General features: G+C 45.7%; 1 protein-coding gene across 1 annotated transcript in view; it reads right to left on the bottom strand.

Moving 5' to 3' along the window:
- Window positions 1–20,163: 20,163 nt before the first annotated feature.
- The window catches only part of TASOR2 (transcription activation suppressor family member 2), a 911,282-nt gene continuing 905,937 nt past the window's right edge, over window positions 20,164–25,508 (bottom strand). The window contains exon 38 of the mRNA XM_086918936.1: window positions 20,164–20,276. Coding sequence (XP_086775062.1) covers window positions 20,164–20,276 — 113 coding nt within the window. The remainder of the gene's footprint in view (window positions 20,277–25,508) is intronic.

Below are 25,508 nucleotides of genomic sequence, written 5' to 3'. Positions count from 1 at the left end.
AGCTTTCAAGCTGGTCATAGTGTGCTCTGTCGTAACGAGCTAGCAGAGCTTGTGTATTTGCAATTCTCCATGAACTGGAGGCCTGTGAAGCTACTCTTTTACCCGAGGCCTCTAGTATTTTGGACTTTTTATCAGGAGGAGGAGCCTCCCCTGTTGTCTGTGAGATGGCCCTTTTGCGTGCATTAGCCACTACCAGTGAGTCTAATGGTAACTGACCTCTGATATAGGTAGGGTCTGTAGGGGCTGCTATATATTTCTTTTCAATCCTAGGATTGATTACGCGTGCCCTGGCTGTATCTTTAAATATATCAGGCGCGTGTTTTAATACCCCCTTTAGCATAGGAAGTGTTCTGACGTTTTTTTCCGAAGTAGGGAAAGTGTCAAATAAGAAGTCTTCTTCTATAGGGTCATTGTGCATGTCAACGTTGTGGTACTGCGCTGCCCTGTCTATTAGTTGGTTGAAGACAATGGTGTCGTCAGTAGGTGACTGCTTTGTTGGGTATGAGGGGACATCAGGGATGGGATGCGTGTCATATGGGTCAGTTGATTCCCCCCATGGTTCATTTTGGGGTTAGGATCCTCTGGATAGTCAATCATGTGGAGGATCTTCCCCTGTGTCTCCATCATTGTCCCCATAGTGAGAAGGAGAGTAAGGAGCCAAAGGCGTAGTAGGCATAGTGGGATAGAAAGGAATGAAGGGTCTAGAGGGAGAAGTCCCAAAGTCCTTTTTCTTTAGAGGAATGGGGGAATGAGAGTCAGTGTTCAGTGGTCTCTTCTTCCTGTGTAGGATTGTGACTTTACCAGTCTCAGGATTAATGTATATTTTAGCCTTGTCGTCTGATGGATCTGGATGGAAGAGTTCTTCTTCCACCGTCCATTTCTGTGTCTTTGATTTCTTTGGCTTAGTCTGTTTTGGATCGACTATTGCCTCTGGGTCGATACCCCCTTCTGTGTCGACGGCTTTTGGTGGCTTATTGGTTTTTCTCGGCTTGGACTCTTTGGTTGGGTCGACGAGTGATTTCGGGTCGACCGGCTTTTTCGGTTCGACGCGCTTTTTGTGCTCGACAGGTTTTTTCGGTTGACTGTCCTTTGTCGAGTCGATGGCTTTTTTGGGATCGACCGGTCTTTTTGGAGCACTTGTCTTTGGTTTGATAGCCTTCTCCGGCTGGATCACAGGCTTCGATACGGCACTCTTTACGTCTGGGACCTTCTTTGGTTTGGCGACCTTAGGCACAGAGGGCTTTTTTGGCTCGACGGCCTTCTTCGGGTCGGCGCCCTTCGGCTCTGTGGCCTTCTTTGGCTCGACGGTCTTTTTAAGTTCGGCGCCTTGTGGGTCGACGGCCTTCTTCGGGTCGACGCTTTAAGGCTGTACGGCCTTTTTCGGTTCGACGCCCTTCGGGTCGACAACCTTTTTGGGCTCTTGAACCTTCTTTGGGATCACGTTACTTGGCCCTGGGGTGTCTGAAGGCTTAGGTTTCGGAGCAGAGCCGGACGGCGGGCTGGCGAATGTTTCTTCGGATCTTGGCTAAGGCCTTTTGGCGTTGTCTCGACGTGAGCCTTCGGTAACGGGGTAATACGTGTCGTGGCAGTGTACTCACGATTTGCCCCGGTGGGATCTCGTCATCGGAGTCCGAGTAGTCCTCGACGGTGATGATCTCTAGGTCCGAATCTTCAGCTTCTGGAAGTTATTGGTCATCATCGAAGATGTTGTCTGGTTCCGGTGCCTGTCGCATCTCTTGCCTAGCGGCCCGTCGAATCCGGATGCTTTTCTTCGACCGGAATTGGGCACAGGCTGGGCAGGTTTCTTCCTTATGGTCTGGTGCTAGGCACTTGTGCATACTGAGTGTTTGTCAGTATGCGGGAACTTGGATTGGCATTGTGGGCACCTTTTGAAAAGGCCCAACGGCCCGCGTCGACGACCGGTTCGAGATGGAAAGTTCGATCGAGTCAATGAGTACCGAGCGAAAACAATACCGTCTAAGTTGAAGGCCTTTTGGCCTTTAGAAAAGTTTTGTTTCGATTCCGAAGTTGGAGTATAGGAATAACATCCGAACCCAATGGTGGAAAAAAACAATCGGAGGATGGAGAAGATGCCCATGCGCATTGTAGTCCAGGGAAGGAGTCACCTATCTCGTGATACTTCGAAGACTCTTCCAGGACAACAAGGTGCAATCATCCGGACCCAACAGTAGGCGGCGATCTATGCACAGGTATGAATTCAGCAGCCCACATGCCTCGAACATCTTGTTTTTATGCCCTAAGCCTGCTCCGTAAGATCTTCCATTTTCTCCCAATCAGTACTCGCAAAACCCTAATCCATGCCTTGGTTCTTACCCGCCTGGATTATGGTAACGCTTTTCTGATTTCGGCTAGGGACTCTGACTTGCAAAGTTTGCATGTAGTGCAAAATACTGCGTCACGTCTGATGACCAATGCCCCTAGGCTTACTCCCTCTCTTCCTTTATTGCATAATCTACATTGGCTTCCGATTCGGAAGAGAATTCAGTTTAAAGCATGTTGCCTTGTGTTTAAAGGCCTCAATCAGTTGGCCCCCATCTATTTGTCGGAAAAACTCATCAAATATACCCCTTCTTGGACACTTCATTCTAAGGGCAAAGGCTTACTTGTGGTGCCTCAAATTAAACTAGCTAGATAAGGAGGAAAATCCTTTTCACACATAGCCCCTTCGCTATGGAATCAATTATCTTTGGACCTTCGCCTGAATAACAACTACTTGATATTTAGAAAGAAGCTTAAGACCCATCTCTTTTAACCTCTGCTCTCCCTTTATGCTGTACCGTTTGTCCTTAGCGCGGAGATGCCCCATTTGGGGCAATTCAGGCGCTTTATAAATGTGATAAATAAATAAATAAAAATAAATGGGTACATTCTGCTATGGCAATCTTGGCTTCGTGTTCTGAAGGACCTTTGAGCAACCAATCGTCTAGACAAGGGAATAATTGTATTGCTCAAGATCTCAATGCTGCTGCCACTGGTGCCAAGCACTTCGTGAAGGTTGTTGGTGCTGATTTTAGCCCAAGCGGGCGCACTTTGAACTTATAATGGGCGCCAGCCACTTGAAAGCGAACATATTTACGCTTTTTGGGGTGGATAGGTATGTGGAAATACGCATCATCCATATCCAGAGAAGCCATAAAATCTCCTTTGTTTAAACAACTCAAAATCTTGTGAGGACGAGGGGGAGGGGGAACCCTGGGCGGAGCAGGAGATGGCTGTTTGATGAATTCAAGGGTGTGGCCATTGGTTACTAGGTATAGAACCCATTGGTCTGATGTCATTTCCTGCCACTTGTGAACAGAAGCTGAAATCTTCAGGCCCACGGGTACGGAAGGTAAAATGGTTGGCGCCCTTCGGAGATCACTGCTTCAGGTTAGTGTCTCGGCCTTGATACTGCGATCTCTTTCGACCACCCTGACGGGAGATACTAGTCGTAGACTATTGACAGTATGATGTCTGGCTCTAAGGCTGTACTGGGATTGATACAGCTTTTTCTGTTGGTTTTGGTATCCTCCTCTTGATAAAAACCACGTCCTTTCGCTCCTCTGAAAGATCCGCGCCCGTATTGAAGGGTGCCTAATGATCGTGAAGTATCCGTGTCAGTTTTTATAGCTCAGCGGGCTTCATCAATATGTTTACCAAACTAAAAACTTTCCATCATAGGCCATGTCTAGAATCTTGGTTTGCCTCTCAGGCCTGAAAGTAGTGGCTTTAAGCCATCCCTGACGTCTAAGCACTGCAGCTCCTGCTAGCTGACGGAAGTTGGTGTTCACGATGTGCAAGGCGCAATCTATAGCTTCCGATGCGGCACATTCCTTCCTGCCTTCGATCCTCAGGAATGAGGTCAATGCAACTCGCCATGTCTGACCACATTTGACGTCAAAACAGCAGATTATGGCTAGAAGATTGGCAGCTCTAATAGAGGCTGCTGCCAACGTAGAGAATTTATTTATTTATTTTGTTTGTTTTTTGCCTATAAGGTCCAGACGACGTTCTTCCTTGTTAGGGGGTGTGGTGATAGGCGTTGCGGGATTTTAAGATTGTTGTTGGGCGGCCTGTGAAATTACTGAATCTGGCTGAAGGGTGGCCTTTCAGACAGGATGGGCTGTTAGCAGGTGCGCAGTATTTCCTTTCTATGCTGGAATAGACATTGTCTATTATAGGTACCACTCTCGTGATCTTCCTGGATTCTTCCTTGAAATCATAAAGGAAATATTCTGTCTGTTCAACTGTAACTGGCAGTTGAAATCTAGCTGCTGCCCGCTTCATTAAATTATGTACAGGATGCTGCCATAGATGAGGCCATCGTAGACGATCTCATCGTAGATTTTGCTGTCGTAGACATGGTTATGTAGGCGAGGTTATTGCAGACGGGAACGTCGTCATAGATAACCGCCATGAACAACCATCATTGATGAGGTTGTCGTAGATGACAGTCATAGACAATGCCATCATAGATGAGGCAATCATAGGTGAGGCCATCCGTAGATGGGGGAATCATAGATGAGGCCGTCCTATGATGGCCCTCTGTGGATGAGGCCATTTGTGGATGAGGCCATTCATGGATGAGGCCATTCATGGATGAGGCCATTCATGGATAAGGCCATTCATGGATGAGGCCATTCATGGATGAGGCCATTCATGGGTGAGGCCATTCTTGGATGAGGTCATTGTTGGATGAGGCCATTGGAAGATGAGGTCATACATAGATGATGAGGCTGTCATAGAAGACAGTCATAGACAATACCATCATAGATGAGACAATCATGGGTGATGCCATCCGTAGTTAAGACAATCATAGATGAGGGAATCGTAAGATGGCCATCCGTGGATGAGGCCATTCACAGATGGGGTCATATGTAATTGAGGCCATTCGTACATGAGGCCATACATAGATGAGGCCATTGTCATAGACGACCGTTGTAGATGACCATAATAGATGAGATTGTCGAGCTGAGACTTTCCTAGGCAATACCATTGTAAAAGAGACCATCATAGACGAGACCGTCATCGACGATCGTCGTAGATGAGGCCGTCTTCGAGAACTGTCATAGATGAGGCCGTCGTCGCCGGCCATCGTAGATGAGGCCGTCGTGGCCGACCGTCGTAGATGAGGCTGTCATCGTCGACCGTCGTAGATGAGGCCGTCGTAGACGACCGTCATAGATGAGGCGTTCGTCGATGACCGCCGTAGATGAGACCGTCGTAGATGAGGCTGTCGTTGACGACCGTCGTAGATGGGGCTGCTGTTGATGACCGTCGTAGATGAGGCCATTCTTGACAACCGTCGTAGATGAGGCTGTCGTCCTCGACCGTCGTAGATGAGGCCGTCGTCGACAAACGCCGTAGATGAGGCCGTCGTCGACGACCGTCGTAGATGAGGCCATCGTAGATGGGGCCGCCGTTGTTGACCGTCGTAGATGAGGCCGTCTTTGACGACCGTCGTGGATGAGGTAGTCAACAACAACCGTCGTAGATGAGGCCGTCCTCGACGACCGTTGTAGATGAGGCCGTCATCGACGACCGCCGTAGATGAGGCAGTCGTCGACGACCGGCGTAGATGAGGCCGTCGTCGATGACCGTCGTAGATGGGGCCGTCGTCGACGACCGTCGTAGATGGGGCCGTCGTCGACGACCGTCGTAGATAGGGCCGTCGTCGACGACCGTCGTAGATGAGGCCGTCGGCGACCGTCGTAGATGAGGCAGTCGTCGACGACCGTCGTAGATGAGGCCGTCGTCGACGACCGTCGCAGATGAGGCCATCGGAGATGGGGCCGTCGTCGACGACCGTCGTAGATGAGGCCCTTGTCGACGACCGTCGTAGATGAGGCCGTCGTCGTCGACCGTCATAGATGAGGCCGTCGTAGACTACCATCTTCTACGACCGTCAAAAGTGGCCATTGTAGACGAGACCATCGTAGATGAGGTCAATATTGGTGAGGCAGTAATAGTAGGCATGGAGTTTTTAGACTCCGAATGTCAGGTTAAGAGGATTTCCCTGATGAGTTGTAGGATCAGCCTCCGAGGAAGTTTTTTCCAATTGCCTCTTTCTGTGAGAAATGCCTGATAAAGAATCGAGGTGAGTCTTTATGGCTTTATGCGCGCCCTCTGGAGACTCCTGGTGCGACTTTTCCCTTTGACCTCACCTGTAAGGTGAAGGAATCCTCATTGTCTGCATCAGAATTGGCAGATAAAAGTATCTGTAGTCCCAATAATAGCCTCATCTCTCAGAGCATGGGAGTTATTGAGGAAAAGAATAGACATATTTCGTAGTCTATTACCTAGTTTTCTGGCAATCTGCCAAATTACTGCCTTAATAGGGTCAGAGAAATGAAGTATGATCCAGGTTGATCCAAAAAGAAGTAAAAGCTGAAGAAACTGAGCAGAGCTCAGGGAGACTCCCTTCACACACGACGTGCGGTGAAAATCTGAGGAGAACTGGCTCTGCAGAGAGGGTTCTAGAAGGTGCTGTAAGCTGATTGGTTGGGAAAAAATCTTTGGTCCTTTTGGCATAATGAGGTAGAAAGGCTACTACAGTTTAGGCCTCAGGACTTTCTCTTAGGCCTACTACTATAATTTACCTTTGGCACTGCTTTTTTATATACCGTGGGACTCCCGCCTCGGCGACGGGGAATGATTCAGGCATGTGAATCTATGAAAGATACCCCAATACTGGATAAATATACTTTCTGCATGTCCGTTACAGACACCCTTTTGCGACAATGCCTACATGGTTTAAATCCTGTGTTTTAGGGGGGTGACAATTTCCCTTGCACACTGGTAAGTTGTTATAATATGTGTGTTGTAAAGACAGAGGATATCTAGATATATGTATGAAAGCGCAGAAAGTAAGACATTTATATCAGTATGGGTGCTGCGTATTTGTGGCTGTGCTTGTCACTTGCAGAGTGGAACGACAATGCAAGGAGCTGCAAGACGCCACCTACTGGCCTGCAGAAGTACAGCTTTAAAGATGCCTCATCCAGCCTGATGTCCGTGGAATATTCACAAGGTGGGGTATGTTAGGTTTGAAGTATCCACCAGAAGCACATTTTCACTGGATTTTATTCATTTGTCCAGCACAAAGAACGTAAGGGGTAGCATAGATGTAATGACCATGAGAGACCTTGCACACACGAAGTCTAGTATGCCATCTTGACCTTCCCCAATAAACTTATTTTTAGCCTATTCTGTTTTGCAGTATTAAAGGCATTAGTTAAATTAAATAAAGTTGACTTTTTTCACAATAAAATTCCAAGTCAGACAGTCTCTAAAATCAACACACTGATCCTTCTGGGGAGATTGACAAAGTGGAGTAAACATAAATAACTCCACTTAAAATGTTGTTTATTCCAAAATGCTCATATTTTGGGCAAGCGCTGATCGGCAACATGTCCTGTGCTAATCAGTGCAGAGTAGTACGGTGGGGTAATGACACCAAAGGAAGGCCACAAGACTGTCTACATAATAGCTTGCACCATCAGAAGTTCGCTTGGAATGTTTGAAAGTGCACATTTAGGAATATTCAAATGCTGCAGTGAGAGCGGTAAATGCCTTGTGAGTATTTTCCTGGTACTGAATAAGGAGCAGTCAATAATGACCAAAACATGCACGTGCTTGCTCTTAATGTAAGAAAACCACCTAATAAAGGTGCTAAAATTTTATTTTATAGCAATAAAATAGGCAACCTCATAGTTAAGATCTAGTTCTATAAACATATGCACAGATACTGAATGTTATGCCACTACTTACATTTTAAAAAACATTTCCAATATGGATTTTTTTAATTTGCATGAATGTACTTTTTTAATGTACAGGTAACAGCTTCATGAAGTTCTCTATCATACATTCATGACAAATTACGTATTTATATAAAAATACAAAACTCTGTCCAAATACAATCATTCATAGTTGCTTACATGCTTTTCTAGCTCTGGTTTTCTTAGTGTGTTTTATATTTTTCTGATATTTTGTTCTTTTATATTGTAAATATGCTGCTTTTGATGAACTGCATTGTCTAGTTTCTTAGCTACAGGTACAAAATGTATTTACAAGAGAAAAAAATGCATTCATCATTTTTTTTAAATCTGTAATTTTGATGTGCACCACAAACAGCAACATGTGACTCTATGTGCTGGAAAACCTTAGTGTTCGCACTTAAGCTTTTTTTTTCTTAAATATTCATGCCAAAAATAAGAAACAGACGAGATCCTGCGCTTAAACATATTGTTCATTCTATGTACATAAAAATAGTGACTGCTTTAATCGCCACCCATCCAACATAAAAAAATATACAATAAAGTGCACATTTACACTACGCCCATTCTGCCTATGACAGCAAACAAAGCAAAGCAACAGTTTTTCCCTTCAAGAAAAACAGATTTCCTAAAGAATATGTTTTAATTCTGGTTTCGAAACAAATAAATTAATTCCTCTGATAGATGAAAAGTCAATAAATAAACCTAAAAGGCAAGCAGGAAAAGCCTTTTTTAACGGCATCGCGCTGCCAGCCTTAAATAGTCTGCAGATAATATGAAGACAGATGAAACGGAGTGATGTTGAAAGTTTCCATTGTGCTCTTCTGACACAGTGCCGTCTCTTTTAAACTTCTAGGTCTTCAGTCAGGAGGGACCTGTGTTTTTGCACAATTTCTTGTTGAAACTCTAGCCACAAAAATGCTCTTGGTCCATTACCTAGTGGGATGAGAGAAGAGATTTTCTTTTTGTTATCTTTTCAGTGATGTTTTTCCACTAATAAATAAACAAAACACATTATTTGTAGCCATCAATAAACTGTGTCCAATAAGCTTTATCTATGGCTCATTTCTCAGTAATATAAACCAATGTTAGAGATTCTGAATAATATTCTGAAAAATGTCTCTCTATGTTGACAAAACAAATAATGAATAAGACTCAATAACTTACGTAACAAGTTCCTGCTCTCATTTCATTTTTTTTCTCACCGACGGATGTCCCCAAATGTCTTGGCATTTCCCTAGGCAAGCCCTTTCCTCACAAACACCCAGTTACTTACCTTTGGTAATGCTCTTCCTGGTGGATACCCTATCAAACAGTGGATTCTTCAACTTTAGGCTATTCCCATGCACCAGACTGGACCTGGAGAATTGGCTTTGTGCGGCTCTACACTGACTCCAAAAGCCCTAGGAAGTGACATCAGTTTCCTGTCTTTCCTATGCTGTCCCCTCAGGCGCGAAGCATAAAAGATTATTGGTAATCGTGTGTTGATCACTAACTTGAGACCTTTGTTAGATGTTAAAAAGAGGGGGAGAAAAGTAGGCGGGCAGAGTGATGGATTGCCCTACGTGATAGGGAGCTATTACCTTATGCAAGAATGCTGCCTGACTCTTAGCATCAGCTGGCCTGGGAAAAAGACAGTCCGTGGCAGCTGCACTGAAAGGGCTTGGAGTTGCGACAAGCTGATGTAATCGCAATGAGAAAGACAGTTTTCTAATTCAAAAGATGTAGCAAGGGACTATGCATCAGCTTGAAAGGCATGCACATAACCAATGTCAAGACCAACTTCAGGTTCCACTGTGGCATCAGAAACAGCGTTGGGGGGGGGGGGACATGTTCATCAAACCCTTTAAAATCGCATCTCAACAAGTGATTGAAACAAGGGAGGTGGGTCGGTAAACGTAGAAGAGTCGAAAGGCCCAATAAGTAACATTTAATAGTGCCTACTGCAAGGCCTAGCTGGGCTAACTATTAAACAAAAATACGTCCATCAATTTTGCTTGTGAGGGGTCAATCTTATGAGGACCAATCTTATGAGGACCACACCAAGCAAACAGTTTGTCCAAGCTCCCAGTACAAATGGGAGGGGCTCTGGTGGCATGGATGACATCCATCGCCTCAGTCAAATGAAGTCTGTTGCCACCATGGAATCCTTACGCATCTACGTGTAGATTTTCACAGATTTGAGAGGAGGACTCTACCCCATTGCTGCAACATGAGATCCTCCCGAAGTGGCAGCTTGATAGGTGGACAGATACTCATGCCCTAAGTTTCGTTACCACACTCTTTCTGCCCAATCTAGAGCCACTAGGATGACCTTGGTGATCTTGACCTTATTTCAGAACCCAAAGCAGGGGCGGGAAGGAGGACAGGAGTCCCTTTTTCCATTTCAATCAGAATGCCCCCCCTAACAAGTGTTCTTGTGTAAACTTCAATGTGTAAATCGTTTGACAGTGCACATTCAACACGATGGTAAAAAGATCTAGACACAGTTCTCCCAACTTTTGCAAGATGCCCTTTTGGGATGCAGATGCCAGTCATGGTCTGCCAGGCGCTGCCTACTTAGATCACCTGTTCTGACATTCAGTGACCCTGCAAAGTGGTTCACAACCAGAGAAATGCCCTGGTAGTCCATTCAAATCCAGAAACAGAGCCTCCTGGCATAGGACCCAGGACCCCACTTTCTGTAATTCCAAATGCTGGTGATGTCTGTGAGAACCTGTACCAGCCACGCCTAAATGGAGGCATGTTATGTTGTACTTTATTACTGTGTTGTATATTGCTTTAAGGCTCGTGTTAGGAGCGAGCTTATCTCTAGAATGCTTAGACATCATTATGTTCCGACTGTGTGAGTCAGTTGAAGCCTGACAATATTGCTGTACGGTTGTGCTTCCTGGCACCACCTGTTCTCCACCTTTTATCTAGAATAAAGAATTACTGAAGGAACCTTGCCTCCACCTCTACTTTACAATTGGCGACGATTGGGATCTGCATACAATTTTTTTTATTTTTTATGAACATCGAGAGAAAGACGGAAAAAGAACACGGAAAAAGAAAATAGCGTCTGGAATTTGTATCAGAGATTTGTGGCGATTCCCTCTACAGCGTCTGCGTAACATATGGATTCGTTTCTATCTTATTTGTCTGCTTACTCCAGGTAGGCAAGAAGTCAATTGCTGGTTTCGGTTGGGCGGCGCATGCTTGCATCTTTTGACTGTGTGCTGAGTTCCGTGCACGATCTTCTGGCGGCGCGACCCTCGAACCACGAACTCATTAGAACGTCTTCTTACTTCCTACGCTGGTTACTTGCGTGATGATGCATTCGCGCAAGGTCACGTTGCGTGACCCTGCGTAGCGGCCATCTTGGATTTCGTCGAAAAGCTTCTCTGTCTCTACAGTTTCTCCGAGTCAAACGAAGAAGCACCGATTTTCAAAAATAATGGCACTATCAATTAAGAACAATTAAGCGACGCAACAATACCTTGCAAGGAGAACAGGTGAGACTGTCGGGGCACATTATTTTGTATTTATTTTTTTAATTGTATATTAGTGAAGCAAATTACATATTTAAGTAATTTACTTTTATGGATACTGGAGATCAACCCCAGGGAATTTTGAAAGAAGAGATGGCTCAACAAAGTTTTGTGATCAGTCCTCCACAACCTTTTTGGGCTACAGGTTCTCAACCGGACATGAAATGGGTGGAATGGAAAGAGTATTTCAACAATTATATTTGTGCTATTGATGAGAATGCAAAAATGAAATCGGAACAAAAGAAAAGGATACTTTTGCATTCTTTGGGACCTAAAGGTTTAAAGACTTATTCACGAATGCAAAAAGTGATTAATCCAGATCTAAGTGAATTTGATAACGCCATCGCTGATATGGATAGGTATTTTGCACCTAAGGTGTGTATAGGTGTAGTGAGGCACACATTTTTTCAGAGGAAACAAAAGAAAGAAGAATTGGTTGACGAATGGTTAGATGACTTAAAAAAACTGGCTATTGACTGTAAATTTGGAAATTTGCACGATGACCTCATTCGAGACCAACTAGTGATGCACAATGACAACTCACCGATGCAGGACCATCTTTGGGTAAATGGTGACGCACCTTTAGATGACGTACTTGCTATTATGAGGAAGTCGGAAATGTCAGGGAGGTGTGCTATTGTTGTCAAGGACACAGTAAAGGAATCGGACAAAGCGTCATCTGCTGTTTTCAAGATTCAAGGAACAACAAAAAGTCAGACTAAGCAATTTCAGAACAAAAGCTTTAATCAACCTTTCAAAAATCAAGGAAGAGACAACAGGGTAGATGACAGAAGGTGTTACCGTTGTGGTAGCAAAGAACACATGGCTTACAGCAAGTCGTGCCCTGCCTTGCGGAAAAAACGTAGTGTGTGTGGATTAATGGGCCACTTTAGCAAATTGTGTCGCAAGCGCAGTAATGTCAAATGCATCTGGAATGAAGATGTGAGTGCTAGTGAAAGTGGTGAAGATGAGGATGGTTGTGTGAAAAATGTGAGGGGGAACTATATGCTAAATATCACTGATGAAGCAATGGAAGGTAAACCAATTTGTGAAGTATCCTTGGGTGGTATTAAGGTAAATGTGTATGCTGATTCTGGATCTCCATACACGATCGTTAATGAAGAAGTATGGAGGAAGAAATTTACACACAAAATAGGGGACAAGTTGAATGCCTCGGATGTTAATCCTGTGAGTTACACAGGGGAAAGAATAGGGTTGTTGGGTTTCAGATGGCTCACTTTCCTCTTTAAAGGCAGAAGAGTTAGTGGAAGTTTCAAAGTTTATTTGTCAAGGATGGCCTAAAGAAAAATTTATGTCAGGCAGTTTGAAATCGTTTTGGAAAGTACGGTCAGAGTTATCATTTGAAAAAGAGGTTTTAATGAGGGGGGGCAGGATTGTTCCACCTGCTGGGTTAAGGAAAAAGATTTTACAGATGTGTCATGAGGGACATTTTGGTATAGTAAGAACTAAGTTGGCTGTCAAGAATTTGTTTTGGAGGCCGAAGGTTGATAAGGAGGTAGAAACTTTTGTTAAGGGTTGTTCAGTTTGTAGTTCAGCAGATAAATCCTTGAAGACATTGAGACCAACGATGAGTGAGGGACTCATTCCTAATCTTCCTTGGGAGACTATCGCAGTGGACATTTTTGGTCCGATTGGGGATGCGAAGGAATATGGTTTGGTTGCCATTGATCTTTTTACCAAATGGCCTGTGGTTAAATTTGTAGAAAAAGTGGACACTCAAGCAGTTTTAAAATTTTTGGATAAAATTTTCGTAGTGGAAGGATTACCAGTGAATATTCTAACGGATAATGGAGTACAATTTTTATCCAAAGCTGCTAAAGAGTATTTTGAAAAATGTGGCATCACACATAAAACAACCTCCTTGTACAATCCTAGCGGGAACGGAACGGTAGAACGCTTTAATAGGGTTATTAAAGGCATTTTGCAGGCAGCTAACAACAAGAATTTGGATTGGAAATTGGAAGTACAGAAAGCTGTTTGGTCCTATAAAGTGACTTTGAACAATTGTACTGGTGTGTCTCCTTTTGTAATGATGAGAGGTAGATTACCCAGGTGTAAGTTTAATCCGGGTTGGTTATTTAAAGACAGTGTTCAGGAATGGTCACCTGAGGAGGTGAAAAAGAATCTAGAATTAGTTCATTGCAGAAGCAAGGTGTACTATGATAAACGTCATGGTGCAAAGGACACTATAGTGAAAGCTGGAGATTGGGTAAGGATCAGGAAACCTTACAAAGTTTTGAAAGGTGAAAATAAATTCGATTCGCCTAAAAAGGTCGTTGATGTCCTTAGGAACTCGGTTAGACTAAGTGATGGTAAGGTTTGGAACCTAAAGGATGTTGCATTCGACATTTGTCAAGATCATGATGAGGAGCCACTTGTGAGGAAAAGTTCAAGTGATTTTGATTGGGTTGAAGACTATTTTGAAAACACTGAGTTACAATCTCAGCTAGCGCCTGATGGGTAGCTTCCTCAATTAAGGGAAGGGGAAGTGGTGGTTAGTGATCCTATCTGTCAGGCTGGTGGGTCTTCGCATGGTCCAGGTCAAGATGAGTTTTTACCAGGTCAAGGTGACGTAGGGTACAAGGCTGGAAATGAGAGTTCTTGTTCCACTGATGTTGATGCAAATTCTGTTCCCTGTTTGTCTGGCGCAGAGGGTTCAAAGAGGATAAGAGTTTTGCCTAGTTGGCTTAAAGATTATATTAGGTAGGTTTCTTAGGGTTTGTTTTTTTTCCTTCTTCTTCCTTTTTCTTTCTGCCTCCATCCCTTTGTTTTTTTTTTGGGTTCCTTAGTGAGGGGGGGATGTGTTATGTTGTACTTTATTACTGTGTTGTATATTGCTTTAAGGCTTGTGTTAGGAGCGAGCTTATCTCTAGAATGCTTAGACATCATTATGTTCCGACTGTGTGAGTCAGTTGAAGCCTGACAATATTGCTGTATGGTTGTGCTTCCTGGCACCACCTGTTCTCCACCTTTTATCTAGAATAAAGAATTACTGAAGGAACCTTGCCTCCACCTCTACTTTACAAGGCACCAGCCATCCCTCAATGGAAGGCCTTCATAGCCTGATGAATGGCCTGCAACTCCAAGAGACTGGTACAGAGCCAGGTGCATTCTGGAGACTAGAGTCCTCTGATCCGCATCTCCATCAGATGAACTCACCAGGCCAGCAGTGTCTGTCTGTCACCTCTGCCAGCTCTTGGTGAGAAAGGGTCCGTCAACTGCATTTGAGCAGCCATCACTGCAGATCTACAGCCGCCTCCTCTGAGATCTGGATGGTATTCAACAGATTTCCTTGGTGCAGGACCCAGTGGACCTTCGGATTTAATAGCAGACACCACATGTACCACAAGGAGCCGCTGACAAAGATGGTGCAGGATGCTAGGAGGCTACGAAGTCTCATAGCCTCTCTCAGTGTGATCCAGGACTGAGACTTAAACATCAGAATCAAAGGCCAAATGTCCTGGACCTATTGAGACAAAAGGATGGTCTAGATCTGCACTGTGTCTAAGACAGGTCCAATGAACGGAAGCCTCTGTGGAGGTGTCAGGTGTGATTTTGGCTAGCTTCTAGTTAACCTCAACGATGTCAGGAGGTTCACGGTTGTCTGGAGGTGTTCTACAACTGGCATGGCACGCCCTCCTTCAACAGCAAGTCGTCGAGAAAGGGGAAGGCTGGTATCCACGACCTCCAAATGAAAGCAGCAACCTTCACTTTCTCAAACACCAAAGGACGTACAGCAAAATGCAAATGCTCCTGGACTATCTGGAGCCATAGATAATGTTTGAGGGATTGCAAGACAATATGCATTCTGCAGGCCCAAGGACACAAACGCAGACAGAATTTGGGCCAATTTTTCCTTCCTCCTGAACGCTTTCAGAGGCCGAAGATCCAAAACAGGACGAAGACACCGATACTTTTTCAGCACAAGGAAATAACGAATGTAGCAGCAATCTTTTACTAATGTGGTTCCTTCTTGATAGTACCCTTAGTGAGCAAAGTTTGAACCTCCTGCAGTAGAATGGACAGGTGCTCTTCTGAAATGTTGTCTGAAGTTGGGGAAATGTTTGGTGGGACAAAAAGAAAAGGTAGTGCGTATCCATGCTGAACGATTTGTAAAAATTATCCGTCAGACATGATGGATCATCACCCTCGGAGGAAGTGTTGAATCCTGCCCCCATAGCGTGAACAGATGCCACTTAGAGTAAACGAATGCTACTTGGAGGCCGTTACGAGAGGGGAAGTGGGAGAACCTATGTTCCTGCTGGCCTATGTGTTGCCTGCCAGATCCACGCTCACCTGCTTGAAATAACTGTGGTAACTTTTATACTGGTTGAGAAGATTGCCTTTGCTTTTTCTCCAAACTTTTGGAATAGCCTTAGAACCTCTGAGGCACTGAGCAAACCGGAAAAGTGCTGAAGATCTGCAGTATGGATTCCTTGCTGCAGCATCGCCAATGGCCTGGGAAACTCAAGTAGACCCGGGCTCAACTGGGAGATTGGCTCTGTACTCGGGGACCCTGGGGGAGACTAATTGTGACACCCTTACACCTTCTCCTTGGACAGAGTGGTGGGATTGGGTCAAGACCCAATTTGCTTTTTTGTCTGCATTTAGACTTCGATTTGGATTTTACCAGGGGGTTCCACAGGAAGGTAGACTTCTCCAAAGATTGAACCTGAGAGCGAGACCGCACCGGCAACCTGAGGCACGACTTATACAAGGGTTTCCACTGCTTCTTATATTTGGTGACATACAGCCCCCCTCCTAGTCCTGGATCGCCTGTGGGTGTATACGGTTGCTCTTGTTGCACCACTTCAAGCCAAGCCCAAAAACCAGACACATCTCGTGCCGGTCTGTGACCAACATCTGTTTTCTGCAAAACCAGCATGGCTTGAAGCCTGCCATTTTAGGAAGGAACATCGTTTCTCTCAGCACAATGACTTTGGAATGTTTGAAAAATCGTTTTAAACCAAACAAGCATTGGCATAGCAATTAGGTCTCGCTTTTGGGACCTTATAAGTGTTTAGCCATGCAGCACATTATCCTGGGTGCTGTGCCACTAGATTGACATGGTAAATGACAATGCCTTTTATTTATGTTTTGGTTTTTAAAATATAAAGGCATTGTCATTTTCAATGGCCAGCCTGTTGGACACTGGCTGATTGTTCTGTAGACCAGGCCGACCTTAAATCACACCTTGAACCGCAGACAACAGTTCATCTGGGGGAAAAAGATATTAGATAAGACAAAGATATGCTTGGATATTACTTTACAGGCTGTATAAAGATAAACAGGGCTTTGACTATAATTTTGATCTTCTCTAGCTGTTTATCTGCAAAGGATTTGCTGGTTTATCTGTGTTTTGTAGGAAGGTCAATACAACAAGTAACATTACCGCATATAACAAACTAAGACTATTGGCTTTGTCAATGGTTGTTAGCTGCATAAGATAAATAAGCAACAACAATGGCTTCCTTTTTATTTTAAAATGCTTCAATTCTAAAATGACGAGACTGTGAAAGAACTATAAAAAGTTTTTTAAAATTACATCAAAGGCAGTGAAGGGTGGTACAGCTGCAGAGTGTATTTTTTACCTGGATGGTGAGGGCGAAAATGGAGAGCCTAATAGGTACCCCTTTCAGCACAAGACCCGGCCCACTTAAAACCCTGTATACAATATACTGAGCGTAAAGTCAACACATTTTGAATATTCACTAGATCCATCGCATAGAAATTACATTATTTTAGACCCATTTTTGGTCTGACATAGAGACAGCTTTAGCTGGTTGGCCAGCCTCATATTGTCCACAGCGTCATAAAAAATGCTTAAATGTATACAAACTTACTTAGGCTGTTTATTAGCTGCTGTACCTTGGCAGCTGAGCCACTTCTTCACTTTTATATTTGCGTAAGATTTTACGTTTATTGCATATGTCTGCACAAAAAGCCGCAGGCTGCTAGCCAGCTACCAGTGCGGAAAATTAAAAGGAATAAAATAACATTCCTGTTCTCTTCTGGCTGCATAATGGCGGCAGTCATACTACTGCTGTGTTTCAGTTTTGCTTTAGTGAACTGGGAGCACCACTCCCAAGTGACCAAAAACCATCAAGAGATATTGTCTTGGGATCCGCATAAGCAAATCTTAAGGATGATGACTTGTGTAGATCAGCTGTATCTTTGGTCCTTCAGCGGGCGGGGCGCGAGCAGACTTTAATGTGCACGCTGAGTACGTACTAGTGTGTGGATAAGTGTTAACATGTGGTTCGCTTCCCTTTTTTGGCTATTTTATTTTGCTCTGTATACTTTGTTTGAAAAGTATGGAGTAGGTGTTCCTCTACTGTCCGAAGACAACACAAGTGCACTGGCTGGTTCCATTTAGATCTTCCCCTGTAGCTAAGTGTTGTGCTGCCACAACACAGGCATTAAATGAAAAGTATTATTAGTTTAATAAATGGGCAAGTGATACAGATGCACACAGCTACACACTAACTGCCCCATCAATGGCCTCATGTTGATACCATAATGCCACACGCTTTGCAGGCTGGCAGGACCTTAAAAACATTTATTTTGAAAGTATTGTTATTTGTGCCCATGCCAATCATTTCGTGTGAATGGTTTTCAGAAACGTGCATAAGACCATCTCACTTTAACCCATAACACATGTGTCTGTCGAAGCTTGGCAGGCATGTTTAACTCTAGTAGGCACTGGCACAGAAGCGATGAACAATGTTGTGGGCTAGCTCAAGGCACATGTGTGCAAGCTTGTGACAACAATGGTCTGTCTGTTTTGGAACTGTTCCCAGAGCGCCTCCATGTCCTCGCGGTTGTGCTCACCCGCTAGAGCCCTGCCATCCTGGGAGCGCGGTCTTGTGACACTTGTAACAAGTAGTACTGCCAGCATTCGCAATGATGCTGGTTATATCGACCCCGAAGGATGAAGGGCCGTAGCAGTAACTATGTGCATTTGTCCTCTGAGCAAACCCTATCTTAAGTGTTCGGGCGCTTACTGGATCGAGTCTGTGGGTTCAACAGAAGAAGCTGGGAAACAAGTGACGAGCGCCGGTGAAAGTGCCCTTTGTGTGTGGAGCAGCAAGAGGGGAGAGCTTGTTAAGGAAGTGCTCTCTCGCCCCCCTGGCAGCTGGTGAGTGTGTGCATCCCCGGTGATGTGCGGTGCACTCCACAGTGAAAGTGCGTGGTGGAGGTTGGAGCACTAGTTTGTGCAATTGCCGAGTGTGGGGGAAGTGCTCCGTTTTTGGGAGAACTGCTGTTAAGCCAGCCTGCGTCCATAGGCTGGTCCTGAATGCACCAAGTCGGAGTGCCCTGGCTGTGAGGAGCCGATGCGATAACGCCGCCGACCCCCAGTTGTCCAGCAACCAGGAAGTGCCTGAAGTGGCTGCACCAGTCGGCGGGGCCTACCCGCACAATGAACAACACAGGAACATTGAAGCTGTCCTGAGGCCGTACTTCTGGAACGCCCTGCAATCACCAGCCTGCCGAGTGAAGGAGCAGGCCTGGGACAAAAGTAGCAGAAACATCGGACGCACAAATTCAGCCCAGTGACTAACAAGGAGAGAGGGGGAGAAGGGAGGGGGTAGTAAAAGCAGAGAGCAAGGGGGTGGAGGAGCATTAAAACAAAAGTGATTTGCGAGCTCTAAGGCTTAATGAGCCATGACAAAAAGCCAGATGGCGGGTGCATGCACGCGTAACCGCAAGCTTGAGGCCAGCAAAAGTTTGTGGTAGCACTTTGTAAACCCACGTACTAAATGTCTCACAGAGCAACGCATGCGCTGGCTCAAGCGAGACCTAAACAAAGAAGGAGTGGAGCTCCGGATCAGGGTCGGAAAAGAAAACTGACATTGGTGTGCAGGGGTGACGCTTGTATGCAGCTCCACCTCCGAACATTCAGGTCTGGGCAGAGCAGTCAGAGTTGCACAACGCCACCTAGCGGCATCCAGGACTATTGAGAACGTTTTCAGGTCCAGCCTGGGGAGTATTTAAAGGTGAGGAATCTGAGGTTAGAAGTATCCATCATAACACAAAACACTTCGGAACTGCCTACTTATTTAACTCAAAATGGAATCTCAGGGCCAACAAAAACTTCAGAGTGCGTACTACTTCCTCCTTGAAATCTAAGCATTCAAAAAGACGCCAACACTAAAGCAATCACTCCATGGGAGTCCCCCTAGGGTTTGGGACTCCATAACACTAAGCATTAGAACAACTCCTTCATATTACAAGAGGTTCCTGTATATTACGCCAAGTCCTGAAGTGTCTTGAAAGTTCTCAGTTTATTTTTATTTATTCACACATTAGTGTACACTTCCTTCAGGTTAATTACAGCACTTTGCCAGACTTTTGCATTTGTATACACATTGGGACTCCATAACACTAAGCATTAGAACAACTCCTTCATATTACAAGAGGTTCCTGTATATTACGCCAAGTCCTGAAGTGTCTGGAAAGTTCTCAGTTTATTTTTATTTATTCACACATTAGTGTACACTTCCTTTAGGTTAATTACAGCGCTTTGCCAGACTTTTGCATTTGTATACACATTATTTTCAGCATCCAATCATGTTCGATGTAACATGTTTGTATGATATTATGCAGTTCTTTCTGTCTTATTGGTTTTATATAGTCTGTCTAGAACGAGAAACGTTGCCTGTAAGCTTCTATCCTAAAACTATGGGAAATTGTCCATGCTTTAAAAAACTCTTACCTTTTTAAAGCTTTTCTATATATGGATCTTTCCCAGGATGTTTATAGGATATTTATGTGCCAGAGAGAAACACAAATTATTTGTACAGTAGAAAACCTTATTAACATTTTTCCTAATTTTCTTACCAGCTATGAAATGGAACAGTCATCTTCTGAACAGTTTCTGCAAATGTATTCACATCAACAACAACAATTCCATGTTTTGTGCAGGTTTCTTTCACAATATTTGGCTTTTCTAGAAGTGGAAAAATGGAAATTAAAACACAGTAGGCCGAAAATAGTCTATAAGGAATTACATTATAGTTTAAATGTGAACTCAAAAAATTGTGCCCAGCTTTGAGGAATCTATGAAAATAAGTGGTTTTCAACAGATATGCGCACTCAAAATACATCAGAAAAGGCAAAAACACAGATATGTCCTTTGAATTATAGACTGATTAGGTCAAACCCACCAAACATGTTTTTATTTCTGCTCACCAGAACAGAAGATGACCCACTCAAGTGTCTTCAACCTTTGTTGCCCTTGATAACACTCAAGGATTTCACAGCCTCTAGATTCAAAATATTTAATGCAATGCAGGAATGAGGTTTAATAATGTAGTTTGAAACAAGTGTGCTAAGATAACACTGCGACTTTTAATGCAGCTTCTACATATTCAGGCAGTTGTCATAAATACTAGTTAGATAACAACCCTTCTATCAGACAGGCAGACATTCCTTTAAACCTTGGTTGTAGTGCAGAAACGCACAAGTTACTTACCTTCGGCAATGCTATATCTGTAAGAAACATTAGTAGTGATAGATTCCTTACCTTGGAATTACCCCCAGGCGTCAGACTGGATCCGGAAAGTTTTTCACCAGCAGTACCCCTGCGCGTCGGTAGGCGTCGTCGTGCGGCAGGGATGACGTCGCCGGAGCTACTTAGACGCACCCACGTGCGCTGACGTCAGTTCTATACATGACTTTCCGCGCCAGGAACGCAGAGCCATGCAAGAAACTGACCACTGGTGCATTGAACCTAGGGCCCTAAAAGGGATAACCTTAACCCTAGAAATCGGTTCGCAGAACGGGAAGGATAGGTGGGGCAGAAAGAAACTATCACTAGTAATGTTTCTTACAGATATATCGTTACCAAAGGTAAGTAACTTGTGCGTCTGAAAGAAACACGTAGTGATAGATTCCTTACCTTAGAATAGATACCCCAGCAATACCAACCCCGGTGGAGAGTCTGCAAACCAAGATCACACCAGAAAGTCCTGGAGAACAGAATGGCCAAATAAGCTGTCTCTCCGAACTTGGCTGTCCAAGCAGTAGTGCTTGGTAAACATGTGCAGCGAGGCCCAAGTAGGTGCCTGACAGATGTCATGCAAGGGAACTTCCCGTCCAAGAGCAGTAGTGGCTGCCGTCGCCCTGGTAGAAAGGGCGCGTGACCCCCCTCGAGGCTCCTTTTTAGCCAAGGAGTAACAAGTCTTTATGCACAGAACGACTCACCAAGAGATGGGCCTCTTGTGCCCAGCCCGACATTTCTTGGCACCCACGTAGCCAACAAAGAGCTGGTCATCCACCCGGAACTGTTGTGTGCGGTCCAGATAGAAAGAGAGCGCACGTTTTGGGTCTTGACGGTGGAGCCTCTCTTCCTCTTTTGATGGATGCGGAGGCGGAAAAAAGGTGGGCAAAGTGATGGTCTGCCCGATGTGAAAGGCAGTGACAACCTTTGGCAGAAAAGAAGGACGAGTCCTCAGAACAATTTTGTCCGGATGGACAGAGAGAAAAGGAGGCTTAGAAGAGAGAGCCTGGAGCTCACTCACCCTTCTGCCAGAGGTGATGGCAACCAGGAAAGTAGTCTTTAGAGCGAGAAGACGAAGAGGACAATTGTGAAGTGGCTCAAAGGGAGCATACATCAGAAAAGTAAGAACTAGATTCAAGTCCCACTGATGCATCACGAAAGGAACAGGAGGAAACATGTGCGTGATGCCTTTCAAGAATCTATTTACAACAGGAGACTTGAAAAGGGAAGGCTGATCTGGGAGCCTTAAAAAGGCGGAAATGGCCGAGAGTTAGCCCTTGCTAGTGCCCAGAGCAGAGCCCTGCTGGGCCAAGGAGAGAAGAAAAAGAAGAACCTCTGAAAGAAGGGCAGGAAGGGGATTCAAAGCCTTTGCTGTGCACCATGCCACAAACTTGTTCCACCTGCAGGCGTATACCATCTTAGACGAGGGACGCCTGGCTGCCAAGATAACATTTGTTGGTTGATAGCTTTATTTCAATATGCAAATATATCTTAAAAGCATTACATACATGTACAAAACTACAAGTCATAAATTTAAAAATGCATTCGAGAATTGAAACAAGTAAAAAATATCATTGGTACATACAATAAGTTAGTTAAAAATTAATTAAATTGAAATAGACAGTCTTTTGGAGCGAATCAACCATGCCCATTTTAAAAATTTTGAAACACCACAGACTATAGGGGTGGGAGTGTCAGTTAGTAAAATACGTAACGCCACCATGTGCTGGCGTGTCCCTAATAGTCTGCAGAGAGGTTTGAGCCAACACCTTCTTGGTCGAGAATAATCGGGGCACTCAAAAAGGATATGTGCCACCGTCTCGGGCCTTGTGGAACAAAGGGTACAAAAAGGCGAGAACTGCACAGGCATTATCCATCTTGAAAGGAGATCCCCTATCGGAAGAGTACCTACTCTAAACTTAAAGTAAAGAGCCCTGTCAGTTGGCATGGTAATCAAATCCAGATAGGGTTCGTAGGCCACCACGTCCTTAATTCTTAGAAAAGCTGCGGTGGAATTGCAGTGACGGGAATTACCAATAAGTTGCGAGGAGACCCATTCCCAATACAGTTTTTTCAGGATAGCCTTGGGTGGAGAAGATTTTGTAGCCCAAGAAGCATAGCATAGATAACATTACAGACTTCGGGAGGCAGGTCGAAAGACGTCAACTGCCGCCGCTCAATCTCCACGCAAGGAGGTGGAAATTGGACAGGTTCGGGTGGAGGACTGTCCCCTGCTGCTGCAGAAGATCCTCCCGAAGAGGCAGACGGATCGGGGGATCGATGCTCATACTGAGTAGCTCGGGATACCATACTCTTCGAGCCCAGTCCGGATCCACAAGACTGACTTGGGCCTGGTCGCTCCTGATCTTCTTCAGCACCCTGGGCATAAGTGGTAAAGGCGGAAAGGCGTCGACGAGCGAGTGCTGCCTTGAAAGTTCCAACGCGCAGAAGTGTTGACATTGCGCGTTCTCTTCGGTGGCAAATAGATCTAACCAAGGCTCTCCCCATTGCTGAAAGAGACCTTGCGCCACGTCCGAGTTCAGATGCCATTCGTGATCCATCATGCACCGGCGGCTGAGTTCATCCGCCCTGGTGTTCAGAGAACCTGCCAGGTGTTGAACCACCTGGGACATGCCCTGATGTTCCAGCCAAGCCCAGAGACGCAGAGCCTCTTGGCAAAGGGTCCACGACCCCATCCTGCCCTTTTTCTTGCAGTACCACATGGCAGTGTTGTTGTCGGTGAACACCTGCACTACTCTCCCCATGACTGAGGGAAGGAATACCTTCAGTGCAAGTTGGATCGACCGAAGCTCCAGAAGGTTGATGTGGAGCTTGGACTCCGCCGGAGACCAGAGGCCTCTGATCTCCGCCTCCCCCATATGGCCGCCCCATCCCAGGAGGGACGCATCCGTTACCACTGTGTGCTCCGGTTGGGGAAGGAAGAGGGATCTGCCATCGACCCAATTCAATTGGTGAGCCACCACTGCAATTGCTGTGCAGTGCTCTCCGAGATCTAGACGTGATCGGACAGATTGCCCTGGTGCTGTGCCCACTGGAATGTCAGGTCCCCCTGCAGAGCCCGCATATGCCACCTGGCATGATCCACCAGCAGGATGCAGGAGGCCATCAGACCCAGTAGTCGAAGGGTCATCCTGACCGAAACCCGGGACAGAGGCTGAAAGATCGGAATCATAGCCTGAATGTCCCAGACTCGCTTCTCCGGAGGATAAACCCGAAACTGCGCCAAGTCCAGAACCGCTCCGGTGCAAAGGAGCTTCTGCGAGGGAATCAGGTGCGACTTCGGCACGTTGATGGAGAACCCCAGCAAATGCAGGAGGTTGGCCGTAGTCTGGAGGTGGGAGACAACTTCTTGGAGTGAGCCCGCCTTCAATAGCCAGTCGTTGAGATAGGGGAAGACTGAAATCCCTGATCTGCGCAGATGAGCTGCGACCACCACCAACACTTTCGTTAAACACCCGAGGGTCGCTGGTAAGGCCAAAGGGGAGCACGGTGAACTGAAAGTGCTCGTGGCCTACCGTGAATCGCAGATAGCGCCTGTGGGCAGGCAGGACGGGAATATGGAAATAGGCGTCCTGCAAGTCCAACGGCACCATCCAGTCTTGTGGGTCTAGGGCAGACAAGACCTGAGCAAGTGTGAGCATCTTGAACTTCTCCTTCTGGAAAAAGCGATTGACGTTCCGAAGGTCTCATATAGGACGCAGGCCCTTGTCCTTCTTTGGAACCAGAAAGTAGTGGGAATAACAACCACGATCTACGTCTGGCGTCGGAACGCACTCGATGGCCCCCTTGGACAAGAGGGCCCCAACTTCCTGCTGGAGAAGCGTCAAGTGATCCCCTGACATGCAGTGGTACTGAGGTGGCATGGCTGGAGGGTTTGTCTCAAAGGGGAGGGAGTAGCCCCTTCGGACAATTTGCAGCACCCACTTGTTCGAAGTGATGTTGCGCCAGTGGTGGAGATGATGGAGTATTTGTCCACCCACTGGCGTCTGATGGGCCTGATAAGTCTTACTAGGAAGGCTTCAAAGCGGATGCTGCAGGGGTGGAATGACCCGCCCGCCCGCTGGCCCCCTGAACCGCCCCGGCGATTCCCACATCCGCAACCATGCTTAGGTTGTTGCTGCTGCTGTGGTCTGTGGCTCTGCAAACGCTTAGGGGCATCCATTCCGTGGCCACGAAAGGAACGAAAAGCAGAAGGTGGAAGGGGTAGAGCGGCCGACAGGCCCAAGGACTTGGCCGTAGTCCGGGAGTCTTTGAAGCGCTCCAACGCACTTATTGCCAAAAAGGCGAATGCCATCAAAGGGCATGTCCATGAGAGTGTTCTGGATATCCCCTGAGAAGCCTGTTGTCCTCAACCAGGCGTGGCGCAGAAGCGCCACAGTCGTGGAAATCGACCTGCCCAGTGAGTTGGCGGTGTCCAGCCCACAACGTATGGTGAACACTGCTGCATCTCTCCCGGCCGCAATCGCCTGGGAAAGAACTATCTGGGCCTCCTTCAGGCAGTTAGGCAGCACCTGCGCAACCGTGTCCCACAGAGAATGGGTATGACGACCCAAGAGGCATGCAGTGTTCACCGACTGCAGCCCTAAGCTGTCAGATGAAAACAGTTTCTTACCACACTGATCCAGCTTCTTGGATTTCCCATCTGGAGGTGCGGTAGGG

Source organism: Lissotriton vulgaris, chromosome 1_1, assembly GCF_964263255.1.
Source record: "Lissotriton vulgaris chromosome 1_1, aLisVul1.2, whole genome shotgun sequence".
NCBI classification, from domain to species: domain Eukaryota; kingdom Metazoa; phylum Chordata; class Amphibia; order Caudata; family Salamandridae; genus Lissotriton; species Lissotriton vulgaris.
The sequence above is the reverse complement of the archived record's forward strand: the minus strand, read 5'-3'. Positions and strand labels throughout refer to the sequence as shown.